The sequence below is a fragment of the Microtus oregoni genome, unplaced genomic scaffold (assembly GCF_018167655.1).
Source record: "Microtus oregoni isolate MIOR12 unplaced genomic scaffold, Mior012 000082F_ref0000272, whole genome shotgun sequence".
NCBI lineage: Eukaryota > Metazoa > Chordata > Mammalia > Rodentia > Cricetidae > Microtus > Microtus oregoni.
The window spans coordinates 4,011,786-4,027,595 of record NW_024544542.1 but is presented as its reverse complement, the minus strand read 5'-3'; the positions used below and the strand labels follow the sequence as shown (position 1 = coordinate 4,027,595).

Here is a 15,810-nt window from a genome sequence, read left to right as displayed (position 1 = left end):
CAGGATTGAGAGCAACTTCCAACCACTTCTCTTTGCTGTTGTTTCGGTTTTGCTTGTTTGTTTTAGTGCACAAGAGGCTGACTCACTCCCTTACGATTTTTCAAACAAGCCATTAAATAGAATTCTGAAAACCTAGCAAAGAGCTCGAAGCCCTCCCTTCCAAGTTTGACCATGAACTCTGAGAGGCCTCTGGGGACTGACTGAGAAACAGTTTGGCAGCCCCAAGCTGAATCCAACAGAAGATAAGGATGTTAGCATCCTTCCTGTGAGTTCTCCATTCCAGAAGCTGGTGGGAAATACCTACAGGCGTCAGGAGTCTTTGGCTCAAAGGCCTCTCCCCTGAACAAGGCAGTATCAAAAAGAGATCCATTCTGCAAGTTAAACTGGTCTCACCTTTTTACCAGAAACCCTGGGACCCTGAACACAGGAGCACACTCTGTGTAGGTATAGATGCCCTTACAGTATTCCAAAGAACAGCGCTGATTGCAAGGGAACTATAAAGGTCTGGGCGTTAAATACATACCTTTTGATGCTTTCATTTGATCAAAAATTAAAAAATATTTTGCTCTCTGTTTTGAACAAAGCACACCTTTGTCCCTAAATCCTTAGTCACTGTCACACAGCCTTTGAGGAAAAATGCCTCACCTTCCATCTGGGCTTGCAGTCTTTGGGCCTCCAGTGGCCTCCTGGCCCAATGTCTACGTCCTTGGAGAAGAGCTGATGAACTTCATCAAAACTGATCTCACTCACGTTGACACTGAGGAATCCCCCTGCAAGTCAAAACACATGAAGGACCAGCATCAGTCATAGAGTGACGGGCAGTACGGGTTATTCCTGCCATCACCATGTACCTATTGAACAACACCACCTTCACTTTTAGACAGTAACTTGTATGGCTACCCCACTATATTTGGCACACTGGCTGAAGAGAATAAAATTCTTCAGCTCTTCGCTTTTTAGTAAGAACACTTCTAAGTAAAAATATATATGTATTTAATATATTTAGAAAATGTTGAACCTCATTCTAACACAGCACACTCTAATGTGTGTGTGTGTGTCAAATGTGTGTGCACACATGGATGTGCACATGAATGGCGTGCATGCATAGGGCAGAGGATAACTTCTCTGGTCTCGGTCCTCGGGTACCTTCCGCCTTGTGTTTGAGACAGGCTCTTTCATTGGCCTGGAAGTGCAGTTTATAGGCTAAATGTGCTACAAGGGGACAGAGTCCATGGTGTCTGCCTCTCATCACTTCATCACAGAGATAATATGTACACACCAACATATCTGGCTTTTTATGTGCGTTCTGGTGGCCTAAACTCAGGCCCTCATGCTTGGGAGGCAGGAACTCTCCAAATCATCCATCTTCCTAGCCATTAAAACTACGCAAGAGTGGAGAGTGAAATGAGTGGTCAGAGGGACCTGAATCCTAGCGCCTACTAGGGGACATTGTGCTTTCTCTGCCTCAGCTCCCCCATTGCTAGGAGGGTACAATGACGCTTGCCCTCCAAAATGATCACATCCATTTGATTCAAAAGCCAGCAGTATCAGCAGGCCCCACAGACACAGATAAAATGAACCTCACACCAAAACATGGCATTTTTCTTGTCATTATTCCCTAAACAAACAAAACACATGATACCTACAGTTATTAGGTATTATTACCAATCTCGGAGTGGTTAAAAGCATACACAAGGCCATGCATAGGTTGCGTGCAAATATGACATTTTAGGTAAGGGACTGAGGTGTCCACAGACTAGAGCACACTGGACAGGAAGGTCCTGAAATCAATTCCCCCACGGACTCTGAGAGGATTGTCACCTGTAGGAAGGATAAGGGACAGGACAGACACTAGATATACTCAGGAAGTATTGGTTGCTATCACAATTATTTACGAACCATCTCCCCAATCCTCCAGCCCCTGAAAGAGAACACAGGGCCCCATATAAGGTATTGAGAAAGGAGCGAAAGACAGAAAAATTAAAGACACAGAAAGGAAAACAAGCTTCTCATCCTAACTATTTTGCATTTCTTGCTGACTGACAATCAAGAATCTGCAATGTAATTGGTACAAGTAAGCTTGCTACAAAGGCAGTGCTTAGTCTCCCAAAGGGTGGTGAAACAGCAAATGATGCTTTCTTGGGGCCAGAATCTTTGTGGGCTTGAGTTGCAGTCTGTTAGCACTACTCTAGACTCCAAACATAAACCCTGCATCTCAGGAGACCACCTTACAATTTTATTTACAAAAAAAAAAGCAAGAAAAGATTCCTTAAGAAAAATGAGCAAAGCAGCTTATGTATGTTTAAACTTTACTTAACTTGTAAACTGTTTAAACTCTGTTGGAAATTATATTCGCAGAACAATGTAACTTACAAAGCCACATAATCATGTATACAGCCTCCTAAAGACATTTGGTCTTCTTATCTTGTATGTCTCGCAGCCTATCTTTGCTTCACTCTGGGTGGTCCTGAAACGCATTTTTGTAGTATAGTCAAGGACCAGGCTTACCTGAGAAGAGGTCTCTACGGCACCTTCCTGTTCATGTTGATACTACTACTGACCTAAATACCCAGTTATTGACTTGTTTGTTACTGGAGACAGAGATGGATCTCACTAAGTAGTAGCGTAGGATAGCCTTGTACTCCCATAGGTTGGTTGGTTGGGTTTGGTAGTAATGGTGATTGAACCTACGACACACATTAAGCAAGTGTTCTATGATAGAGCTATATCTCATCCACCCCATTTGCTTGTTTTAATTGTGAAAAAAAAAAAGCCTTGCCAAGTTGACCACACTGGTCTTTTAGCTGTAGTCACTCTGTCTTGATCTCCCGAAAAATTGGGATTACAGACCCACACCACCAGGTGCAACTCTAGCCTTGAACTCTCATTCCCTGCTTCAGCTTCCTGGTTAGGCTTCTAGACATGCGCCATCATAACTGGACCCCTGACACATCGTTTTTCTTTTTTAAAATTGTGTGTGTGTGGGGGGGGGGTTAAGGTGTCCTTCTGTATATGTGTTGCTTTTATTGGTTAATGAATAAAGCTGCTTTGTCCTATGGAAGGGTAGAATTTAGCCAGGCTGGAAGAGATATACAGAGAGTAGGCAAAGTCAGAGAGACACAATGTAACTGCTGTAGGAGAAGGACATGCTGGAACCTTACTAGTAGGCCACACCTCGTAGTGATACACAGATTAATAGAAAAGGGCTAATTTAAGATGTAAGACTACTTAATAAGAAGCGTGAGCTAATAAGCCAAACAGTGTTGTAATTAATATAGTTTTGTGTAATTATTTGGGTCTGGATGGCCAGGAAACAAACGAGCTATCTCCCTATCTCCATTTACTTGTGTGTGTGTGTGTGTGTGTGTGTGTGTGAGAGAGAGAGAGAGAGAGAGAGAGAGAGAGAGAGAGAGAGAGAGAGAGAGATTAGAGCAGCTGCCCTTGGAAGTCAAATGATCCTCAGTTGTAAGCTTCCTTAAGTGGGTGCTGGGAACCAAACTTGGGTCCTTTATTCTAGACCTCCACTCCAAGTAGTTCTTAAGAAAGGAAATTTGCAAATATAAGCCAGCATATTTATTCTGAGTGCCTGCCATGCCTCAGGCCCCTGATTACACAGAGCTGAAAAGTCAGGGATTTCTAAGATGCTGTTGGTCTACCAAGCACTGACTCTCCAATGTAACTAACACTCATGCTTCTACTGTGAAATGAGACTGAATTCCTCTCAGTCTAGTCAAATCCTGAACTAAGAGCTGGAAATTTCTCAGTTCTCACGGGAACTGTACAGCAGCTGCTCACTACGGTCCCCCAACATCCCCATCTGTCTGCCCATCTCCAGTGATAGCCGGGAAGACTTGGAACTGTACAGCAGTTACTCACTAATGTCCCCTGAAGGAGGAGGGTCATCTGTCTATGTGTTACTTTTATTGGTTAATAAAGAAACTGCCTTGGCCCTTTGATAGAACAGAAAATTAGGTTATGTGGAGTAAACAGAACAGGATGCTGGGTAGAAGGCAGTGAGGCAGACACAATGAAGCTCCGGTCCAAGATGGACGTAGGTTAGAATCTTCCCAGTGAGCCACCATCTCGTGGTGCTACACACACTAAGAGAAATGGGTTAACCAAGATGTGAGAATTAGCCAGTAAGAGACTAGAGCTAACGGGCCAGGAAGTGTTTAAAAGAATACAATTTGTGTGTTGTTATTTTGGGTATAAAGCTAGCCATGCAGGAGCGGGCGGAACGCATCCCACAGCTCCTCACAACAGCTTGGCCTGCTCGCCTCATCACTACAGAATGCCTTAGCTTTCCAGCCAGGACAATGGAACCACAGGTCATCTTTTAGCAGTTCACTAACCTGTCACCTGCTCAAGTCCAAAGAGGTACAAAACAGTCTAGAATGCCCTCGGGCCAATTCCCCCTTCGAACTTCTTCGCCTCATAAAGGATAAACCAGCAGCTGTCTCTCAGCCACAACTGCGCACAGGACTCACTCGGTTCTGTCCAGACATCCCCTGCCTTCCCTCCTCTGGATGCTCAGGTCTCTCCACAGCCTCTGCTCCCACCCCACCTCGCCTGGGGAAGCAGGCCCATCAGAGGCTGCAGGATGCATTTGCTGTAGACGTAAGTGCCGATTCTCCCCCAGAGTGAGCTAGGGAAATCCATCTTCTAATGCCAGCCTGCTCTACTGATGAATGTATGATCCCCACACTTTGGTAAGACAAATCTCAAAGTGGCTGATCTTAAAACGGTCAGATTGCAGTATGTAAACCAGAATGAAGCCTATGAACTTAGAAAGACAAGTCAAATATAAGAGTAACAGTAGACATCAGGTCTGAAATACCAAGACTTGATCACAAAAAAACTCATCAAATAAAAATCACACAAATAGCTGAGTGGTGATGTCACATGCCTTTAATTCCAGCACTCCAGAGCCAGAGGCAGGCTGATCTGAGTTTGAGGTTAGCCTGCTCTACAAAGCAAGTTGCAGGAAAGCCAGGGCTATACAGAGAAGCAATGTGTCAGAAAGAAAAAAAGAAACAAAGAAATCACAAATAAATCAGATGTATTCCAAAGCACGTTACTAAAATGATAGAGATCAGGCTAAATTACAAGCAGCTTGTACAAGTAATTGAAGTTTGTGTTCCTGCACTGTTAAACAACATTTTGTCTTTTCTCCAGCTTTCTTGGCTCAGCATCTGTAATCATCATCATCAGCTTTCCCCCAGCATCCTTTGCAGTTTAATTTCTATCTCCAATGCATATACACGGTCCACTAAATTAGAAGTCAGGCTTTCTGGGTCCCTGCTGGCTGCCTAGAGGATGTCTGGCACCTGAAGTGACCTGTTTGCATCTTCCTCCTGATTGCCTCCTCCTGGGTAACCCACATTACCTGCTATCAGCTTTTCTGTGTACCCACAGGAAATGTGGAATGCCCTGGAATCCTAACACTTTACTAGCTGAAGGGTAGAGATGACCCAGTGACATGAAGCCATCCTGCCAGCCACAGCAGCAACACCATTCTGGGGTGCAGGTCTTCTGATTCCTAAGGAAAGCCTCTTATACTTCTTATATACAGCTGGTCCCTACAAGAGTGTCAGTGCCAAGATGAGGACCCTAATCTACATGGGAAGTTGAAAAAGACAAGATCTCCTGAGTAAATTGGGAGCATGGGGACCTTGGGAGAGGGTTAAAGAGGAGGGAAGAGGCAGGGAGGGGAGTAGAGAGAAATGAAGAGCTCAATAAAAATGAATTAAAAAAAAGAGTGTCAGTGCTTTACAAAAGCATTTGAGAGCCACCTGCTGAGAAGGAGCCAGGAGTGTGTGCACACCCTTCACCCTAACTGCTTGTATAAGGAGCCACCAGCCAGGCCAGCCAGCCCTCGAGTTTGTTTGCAGTGGGTGGACAGAGCTTCCCAGAGACTGGCACCTTCACCCGTCCAGGCTAAACTCCTTCTCTTCTCCAGCCAATAAGTGAATTCTGCCTGCTGTTAAAGATTGAAAGATCAAAGAAACAAATACATCACTAAAATCCACTTGCCCTTACTCAGAAGTAGAATCAATCAGCAAACAATACAAATGAAACAATTTATCACAACAAATTTCCCTCTTTAGAGGGTGGGGCTAGAGTCAGAAAGTACAGAGCAAGCGACAAAGCACCCGCACTGGAAGGCAAAGGGGAAGGGTGAGAAACCTGGCCGAGGAAAGTCACCTGTCAGTCTTGCAGCCATGCCCACAAGCCCAAGGACTGTTGTGAATGAGAATACTGTAGCTGCTCCCCTGTTGACAAAGACTCCAGCCTCCTGAACACGCACTTAGGAAACAATGTCTTCTGTCCTGACGATGGACCGGATGGGCCCAGAGCCCATTAGGCTCTCAAGGACCAAAAAGACAGGCCTATGGTGATGTGAACTGTAACACATCCCCAGACATGATCCAGAGCTGTTCTTTATTTTTTCTATTAAACACAGTTCTCAGAATCACAAACAACTCAGGTGAATTACTCAAGCTTGCATCCTTCTTACAGCTCGAGTCTACAATCTGTAGACGGCTGCTCTTTCCCCTAAATCAACAGTGTGAAACAATTTCATCACTCACACGGGGTTTCCGTCAGTCTTTGGTGTAAAAGGTTTAATTCCTGGTTCTTTGCCTTTGCGACTGTTCAGCTTGCAGGGTATTAGATAGACCCTGTCCAGGGCCCAAGGGACAGTGTGAAAGAGTTCCAGGAATATCCCTCTCTGGTGTTCTCTCCCCCACTCTCCTGAGCCTCCCGGTCTAGCTCTGTGCCTGGATGGCTATGACTCACACTGCCATCGGTCACCTATGTCCTCTCTGAGGCTCACACCAGGCACTCCTTCAGATGCCTCACATAGACTATTTGACTTCTAGAATTTCCATAACTGTTTTAACAAATGTTTTCTTACTCAGCTATTCTTAAAATGACCAAACCAGAGCTTTCTAAGCATATAAGTTTTCAGTTACAAATCCCAATGCTAACTGCAGTGCCTTTGGCATGTATGAATGGATGGTGGATAGGAGGGTGTGCAGATGGTAGGTGGGTGGATGGGTAGATAGATATGTAGATGGGTGAGTGGGTGGATGAATAGATGGGTGGATGAATGGACGGGTGAATGCGTATATAGGTGGATGGATGGATGGGTGGATGGGCATATGGGTGGATGGATGCATGGATGGGTAGATGGGTGAGTGGGTGGATGGGTAGATTGGTGGATGAAGGGGTGGGTGGGTGGAGGTAGGGTGGATGGGATAGGTAGACGTATAGATAGATATGAAGATGGGTGAGTGGGTGGATAAATGTGAGTGGATGGATGGATGAATATATGGGTTATGAAAGGGGTGGGTGGGTGGATGGATAGATGGGTGGGTAGGTGGATGGATAGATGGATGCATGAATAGATGATAGATGGATGGGTGGGTAGGTGGATGCATGCATGGTGGCAGTAAGCTGTTGTACCCCATGTCCTTTCTTTTGTGCTTTTGTATTCTTCTCTGACTCAATCAGGTGCTACTACACATCTCTAAAACCACTTGTACCAAAAACATCGCATGTGTAAATGATCCAGCCTGGCAGACCCCATCACTGCCCAGGCCCTTGTCTTCTAATCTAAACAGAACACAATTCTTAATGCCCATTTTTCTCTCTTGCTTGTATTTTTCCTTGACTTGCTCTGATCAACTAATTAAAATACCAACTAACTGAACCTCCAGCCAACCTTTACGGCTTCTGTTTTCGGTTCTACCTTGTAATCCCCCTGTAAACTCTGGGAATTCCTAGGAGGACCCACACCTTTCATCAGATGCTTCCAAATTGCCCTCTCCTCCCCCAACAATAAAAAGGCTAAGAATTCCCTTGGGGGACATAAGCTGCCACCACTGCTGCTCTCTGTCCTTGCTTCTGAGACACATCCGTCATTCCTTTCTGCTTTGGCATAGGGTTCAACGTGTACATTAAATGCAATTCTTCTTTTTTGTTCCCAAAAAGCCACTACACAAATGAAATCAAGAAAATCCAGCTCATCGTCTGCCTCTCCTTTTCAAATGTGTTCCTGGAGAAACACACATACTAGGAAATCCCCATGCATGCGCCCCAATGGTCTGCACAAATCGTCAGCCCTTCTGGCTCACCTCACAGAGACCCTTCTCCTGCTTGCAAACTGTATGGAATACAAGACTCTCACACTGCCAAACCCACCACTCCAAAGTCGAGCATGAAGAATGCATCCACACGCTTCCTCACGCTCTCGCCAAATTGTCTGCTTCCTTGCACCACAAACAACACCTTTCAGTCTATGCCCGCAGCCACACCACCTTCCGGTTCACAGCTCCGTTCCCTGACAAGTGCCTCCTGCCCTGCACACTCCTTGGCATCCACTACCCTCCCGTGTAGCCTCCTTCTTTCTCACCCTCTTTCCCTTCCTGCAAGTTCCTTCCATGGCCTCTTGGTTATAGTGTCTTCTTTTTCCTGTTTTAATATCACCTCAGTATCCAGCCTCATAAAAAAAGATTTGCCAAAGAAGGGGGTGTTCATGTTAAAAATGTACGTTTTGGGCCCCACTGTCAACACCTCTGTGTCAAGAGATGCCCACGGGTCATGTCTGTGGCTACCAGCTCTACTTGTGTATATTTTCGGCTGCTTAGTCTGACCTCCCAAAGGAAAAATTTAGAATCCAGCCTTCAGGAAAAGACAGTCATGTGACTACAAAAGACTGAAAAGCAATAAACAGTATAAAGACAGGCTACTCTGCAAAATGCCTTGCCATAAACATGGTGGCTTGAGGGCACCAAGCAATGGCAAGTCTGTCTCCAGATCTGAGTGTGGCTGAGGGCAATTGTGAGCTCTGCCAAGCGGCACCAAGAGGCACTTCTCAGGGTGGGCTGGGCCTTGCTTGTGTTCCTCTAACTCTCAATCTAACTGGCCACCCAGGTTTCCTGGAGTATCTTCTAGTATTTTTCCATAGATTCTGTCTTCTTAAGCCACATACAGTGCGGTTTGCAACAAAGAACCCAGACCTTTGTTTAGAGGTCTGTGTTGTTTGACTGGTGGAGGCCTGGGTTTGAACAAGGCCCGGCTGATTACCTGTCCTCCGTGAAGCCAGGAAACACAGCGGATGTCCTGAGTCCCTTCACAGTACCCTCACCAATGCTGGCTTCTCCGCTCTGCATTTCTCACACCTGGACTCAAATCTGACTCTGAAGCAAGAGCTGTGTGTACCAGAATTCGCCACCTAACACAAAGCACTGAAGAAAACTACAGATTAACCCAGCATGAGGTGACAATACCATCTAAGGCCTCCAACACATCCACCTTCATCCAAACACAAGGGTCATGTTGTGAGCGCCCTGGCAGCCTTTCCTGGTTATCTGGTGAGTCACCTTTAATTAGTGATTAGCTGACTCCACGTTCCATTCCGTTCCAACCTTTCATGGCACTTGGTCCTTCCTTGCTTGTTTTTTCTGTGTTCTCCCCCCCCCCACCTTCTCCCTCCCTTCTTCTGCCCCTTCCTCTCTCCTTCCTTCCCTTCCTGCCTCCTCTTCCTATGGCCCCCACCCCTGTCTCATGCATATACAGACCTCTTAATTGCACCAAACATCATGGAAGCAAGGCCTTAAAGTTTCTAGATTCATCTCCACAGGGACTGTCCACCATGAAGTCTCTGAGGACCAGCCTCCCTGTTCCCCCACAGCTAGCTCATCAACCTGAGGCCATTCCTGTGTCCCTTCTGTTTCTCTACAGACTCCATTCTTTTCAACATCTCCCAGCCTTCTTCTCTGTTCTCCTGCAGTGCTCCAGCCACACTGGTGAGCAGCTCTCCTGGTCTCTGAGCCCTCCAGGCACACTGGTGAGCAGCTCTCCTGGTCTCTGAGCCCTCCAGGCACACTGGTGAGCAGCTCTCCTGGTCTCTGAGCCCACCAGCCAGGTTCTGGACCCTGCAGTGCTCCAGCCACGCTGGTGAGCAGCTCTCCTGGTCTCTGAGCCCTCCAGCCACACTGGTGAGCAGCTCTCCTGGTCTCTGAGCCCTCCAGCCACACTGGTGAGCAGCTCCCCTGGTCTCTGAGCCCACCAGCCAGGTTCTGGACCCTGCAGTGCTCCAGCCACGCTGGTGAGGAGCTCTCCTGGTCTCTGAGCCCTCCAGCCACGCTGGTGAGCAGCTCTCCTGGTCTCTGAACCCACCAGCCACACTGGTGAGCAGCTCTCCTGGTCTCTGAGCCCTCCAGCCACGCTGGTGAGCAGCTCTCCTGGTCTCTGAACCCACCAGCCACACTGGTGAGCAGCTCTCCTGGTCTCTGAGCCCATCAGCCAGGTTCTGGACCCTCGTTCTCATCCTCTAGCCCAGTAAACTTGTATCTTCTAAAATCATCCAGGTGGAACAGATTTGAAACTTTTTTTTTAAAACCAATGAAAAGAGGGACTGGAGCTGGGCGGTACTGGTGTGCGCCTTAATCCCAGCACTCGGGAGGTAGAGGCAGGAGGATCTCCATGAGTTCGAAGCCAGCCTAGTCTATAGAGGGAGTTCCAAGACAACCAGGGCTACACAGAAAACCCTGTCTCAAAAAACCTAAGTTTGAAGATCACCCAGGTTTATAACCCTGAATGACTTCTCTTCTGGGTGCTGGCACAGATCTTGCACTCACTGAGTTCGGCGACCTTTACCCAGTTCCTCATTCCACCTGCTGTCGGGAACAGTTGATCCCTGGGACTCTGTTCTCACTTCCACGTGTCCTTCTCAGTTTCCTCTATTAATCACCTCTCACCCCGTAATTGCAGGCCTCTCAGAGCCCAGTCCTCAGCCTGCTTTCTGTCTCACTTCCTATTTCCAGCCACGTTCCTCTCAAAATTCAGACCCCAAGTTACGTCTCCTAAATTCCCAATAAAACATGCCCCACTGAATTTCCCCATTCTCCACGCTGATACTTATCTGAGTTATTGCTTCAGTAAAGGAGCACCAAGTGAGACAACCTTTAGGCAGATATGACATCTGGCCAAGGTTGCCACATGCCTCACCAGTGACCTGACTCCACCTTCTCCCTAACCGCTCTGAAACTCTCATCTGAACACCCCTGTGAAGAATAGACTTAGTCTATCATTTATCTCCTGACTTTCAATGGCCCCAGATTTGCCCTCGAAAGCCGTCTCGTGGTTGCCTGCGGATTCCCCAGCAGCATCCACAGACCCTTCCACTCCAGCCTCATTTTCAGAGTCACCCACTCTCAGCGCCTCCAGCTGGAGCGCCCTCCCCACTGCGGGAACAGCCCCAGGCTGTTCCTTCAGCTCCTGCAGGACTGGCCTGAAGACCCAGCTCTCTCCTTTCCGCCTCTCCCCTCACCTTGAAGACAGAACACTGCTTTTCTCTGGGTGCTGCCTGCTCCTCCCAGTTCTGCTGGATCGCACTAGCTGTGCTCATGTGGGAGCCCCCTCCCTTTACAGCAGACATCCACATGATTGACAGTTTGTTGCGTTAAGCATTATGTGAGCTCCTCCAAAGTTTACTTGCTTTTCCCCTTTGCTGAATTTCAATCCACTCATTAAAATCCATCTTAGCAAGCTCCTGTGTTGGTAAGGTTTGCAGGTATGGGGACTATCAGGGCAAGGACAGGATAAGGAAAAGTCACTGCCGGTGCATTCTATCTGAGTGGCAATCAGACAATCGGACGGAAGTTAAGTCCATTTTCATTGCTATGCAGCATGCACAGCTGACATTTTCCAGCTATGCCCCACAGGAAAATCAAAACATCCGTGCTAAGCACTTGTGTTTATGCTCTGGGAAGGCAGATTTCTACTTCGCTTGGTTATCACCAAGAGTCTAATATAGATTCAAAAGAGCTGAGAGTGGATTCGCCCTCTGGAGAGCCTATAAATATTAAATAGCAAGGATATAGTCGCTCGCCCTCTTCATACAAATAACACAAATCAAGATAGACTTTGTAGTGTGATTGGCCACTATCGAATACCAAACACTGCTGAAATTCACACTCCACAGTATGGAAATCTGGGACTGGCCATCCTACGGCAACACTAAGGGAGACCCCAGAAGACTCCGGAAGGGAGACTTATACTCCCTTAATCCAGCACACCAACATCAGTTCACATCACAGCTAGCAGCTACAGTAAATTATTTATCACTCATATTTTAATGTTTTGCATCCAACATCTTAGAAAGGTATTATATTCAATTATTTTGTATACTACAAGATTTTGCACTCAGACATCACATAGCGCTATTCTTTGTGGCCGGAGGGAGCTGTTCTAAGGCTGCACAGCTAGGTATAAAGCCTCAGGATGACACACATGCCTCATCCCCTTGGTCATTACAAAGTCTGGCTCCATAAAAAAAGAAAAAAATGGGAGAAAGAAGGAAGGAATTCAATCAGTATTGGTTGAGTTTCACATGCCATACTGCTATTCATCCCCATTCACACTTACGGTGGCACTGCAATCCGGGTGGTACAGATGGATACAGAGATGCCCTGGGCAGAGTCACATGACCAGCAAAGGTCTGTCTCTCTGTCTCTCTCTCTCTCTCTCTTCAAAGGACCTTCTCTGCAGAAACCTCACTATGTTGGCTATTCTTAGAGTTCCCATTCTGAAATATCACCTGTACGTATCTACATTTTCTGTCAAATAAGGCACTTGCCCTGACTCCCTGGACATGAGATTGGTGCTCAGTTTTAAGCTAGGAACCATGCAGAAGCCTGCTGTACACAGGTAGCTGTCAGCCCAGTGGAGAGGAAGCCCCAGAGCCCACAGCAGCCAAGCTGAACTCAAGTACCAAGCCAGAGAAGCCGCCCCATGGGAGCTTTAGGACAGCAGGAGAGGGCTGCTGGCAGGAAGGAGGGCCTGGCAGGCAGACACTTTCAAACTGTTTAATTAGTATCCATAAACCACTAATGAAGAAAATGGTCACTAAACTAAGGACAAGGATTTCTTGCAACTGCTGATCATAATTCCCTGAATATGCAAATCATGAAGAGGAAATTACTGTAATCAATACTCAACAGAACACTTCCCATTGGCTTCAATATTGCACAGACAAAAAACATTTACTTTGGGAAAACAAGGCTGTCCTAACAAATGACAGAGGAGGAGGCCACTGGAGTCACTTCTCATCATTTCTCATCGTGGGACACAGAGCTAGCATGATCAGATTCGCTTGCTCATTTGTTTATTTTGCTAATTCCAGGGCACAGTTTAGATCAATAAAACCTGAGCCTTATGGGCTGTGCCCAAACAGGACAGAGGCTCACTCCCCAGGCAATTTTTCTATATAGCCTGGGTGAGGTCAGGATCTAGGTCGGGAGGCTGCTATACCAAGCCTCATCGGCATCAGCAGGGTCCTGGGACTTTAAAATGAAATTTCCCAGTGCCACATCAGCCCCACTGAAAGGAAACTCAGAGGGACGCAGGGCTCTACAGAACCTTCTGGGTGGTTCTGGCGCACCCTCCATTTCTGCTACAAGCCACCGCATTATACAGTAATTGCTCGGCCATCTTTTCACAAGCAACTCCTCAGAACCAAGGGACCTGGTAAAGGCTAAACCAAAAGGCAAGGCTTTTTGGCGTTACTGCTGTGAATAAGTAGCTGTCCTTTGATGCAGACTTTTCACTGTAGCTAACTACCTTTGGGTTACATTTTTGGGAATTAATACCCACAGTTCAGAACAGTTTCCCAGTGCTAGGCCTCCATTCCCCTCCCCCAGGTAAACGCAGAGATCTGCCTTCCTGCAATTACCTTTGCTAGTAGGCATTCGGTCAGAGTTTAGGGTACAGGCAAAGAATATCCCATCTAAGACATTCACAGATCTCCAAGGACACAGAATTACTACCTGTCCATGCTGCTACTCTGGTTTTTCCCTTCAACACCCACGATCAGAACGGTTGATTACAGCAGAGCCCAGAACTGATAATTTAGAGGCCTGGGTCTCCTTCACTTAGAGCATTAAGTCTAACTCAGACCTAGACCCATAGAAATTACAGTGTCCAGTGTATGTGCTATCTGATCAAGGGCCATCAGCTTCCCCTACGTTGCCTGGTTACCTCGCAGGCTCTACGTATACTGGGAGAAAAGAAGTGGAGGGCTGATTCAAACATTCTGTGCCCTATTCACAATTTTACTGAAAATAAACTCTTTAGTTCCTTACAAACCACCTATAAATGTAGTATAGCACACTAACCTTCCCCTCTAGAGTTCCTTGATGATTTAATTCCTTTCTTAACTTACTTTCTCCTTTAAGGAATCCACCAGACCTGCACTACCCACCCCCATGGATCTGTGTGTGTCTGTGAAAACTCTTACCTGATTTTCTATGAAAAGGAAGAATGATGTAGAACTAAGAACAATGTGGAACATGGGGGAACAAGAAGGAACAATGAGAAATGATGGACTGAAGCGGGAAGAATAAAGAATTATGGGCAGATGGAACCTGTTGTGAGTAGACTTCTTTACCCTCGGATTTCTAGCCCGCCAGCTACTTGTGGCGTCTTTAATTGAGTCCTGAAAGGGAGTCTTAAAGCTTAGAACTTTTTTAAGCCATGTGGCAAACAAAGCCTGTCTCCTTTGTGTTCGTTACAGCATCTACTAAGAATGAACTAAAAAGCTATGAGACAGGAGAGATGGAGTAGTGGCCAAGAGCACTGGCTGCCCTCCCAGAGGTCCTGAGTTTAATTGCAGAGAGCAATTTCCTCAATAAAGATATAAGAAGTACCCTTAAGCCAGGCTGTGGTAATGCACACCTTTAATCCCAGCAGAGGCAGAAGTAGGTAGATCTCTATGAGTTTGAGGCCAGCCTGGTCTACAAGAGCTAGTTCCAGGACAGGCTCCAAAGCCACAGAGAAACCCTGTCTCAAAAAACAAAGAAACAAAAAGCACCCTTAAATACTAAGGTCAATAGAGCATGGGGATAAATAAGCAATCGAAAAGAAGTTTACTTAAATCTTCAAGTACATAAAATCAAGACACGAAGTAGCGTAGGAGACTACTCATAAAAGAGAGAAGTGGAGGCCGGGCGGTGGTGGCACACGCCTTTAATCCCAGCACTCAGGAGGGAGAGACAGGTGGATCTCTGTGAGTTCGAGATCAGCCTGATCTACAAGAGCTAGTTCCAGGACAGGCTCCAAAACCACAGAGAAACCCTGTCTCGAAAAAACCAAAAAAAAAAAAAAAAAAAAAAAAAAAAGAGAGAGAGAGAGAGAGAAGTGGAGGCCAAGGGCAGTAACAGGAGGGCAGCTTCTGAGAGCTGGAAGATAGCATCTCAGCTAGAAATAGATGTTTAAAAAATATATTTGAATTATAGTACATATTTGAATTATAGTAACTACATATCGGATGCAAAATGTGAAAACAAAATCAAAACGTTAATAGGAAATAAAGGTATATCTGTACAGTGTTGAGGTAAGAAAAGCCTTCTTTAAAAAAAAAAAAGCAAAGTCTTAGAGAGTGACCCATTTAAAAACTGTAATTTGAACTTCACAAAATAAAGGACTTCATAAGAAGGATTAGAAAGCAATCCCAGGATTGTGAATAGACACTCAAAGCACACACAACTGACAACTGTCACTTCGAAATATCAATATCTGTCACAGGTGAACAGGACCCAGCAGTCACCAAGGGCCAAGGCTCGAGGGGCAGAGAGCCAAACCACTAGTAAGGAGGTAAGCAAAAATGTAAATAATGGGATACTCTTTCTGTTTGATCACTTAAAAAAAATATATCCCAAAGGAGAGGAATGGCTCAGAGGTTAAGAATGCTTCCCGCTCCTACTGGGGGTTCCCAACACCCATATCCGGGAAAACTCCCAACCA

General features: G+C 46.1%; 1 protein-coding gene across 1 annotated transcript in view; it reads right to left on the bottom strand.

Moving 5' to 3' along the window:
• LOC121441861 (beta-1,4-galactosyltransferase 6) overlaps positions 1-15,810 on the bottom strand; it is a 68,095-nt gene that overhangs the window by 19,563 nt on the left and 32,722 nt on the right. The window contains exon 4 of the mRNA XM_041643183.1: positions 646-770. Coding sequence (XP_041499117.1) covers positions 646-770 — 125 coding nt within the window. The remainder of the gene's footprint in view (positions 1-645; positions 771-15,810) is intronic.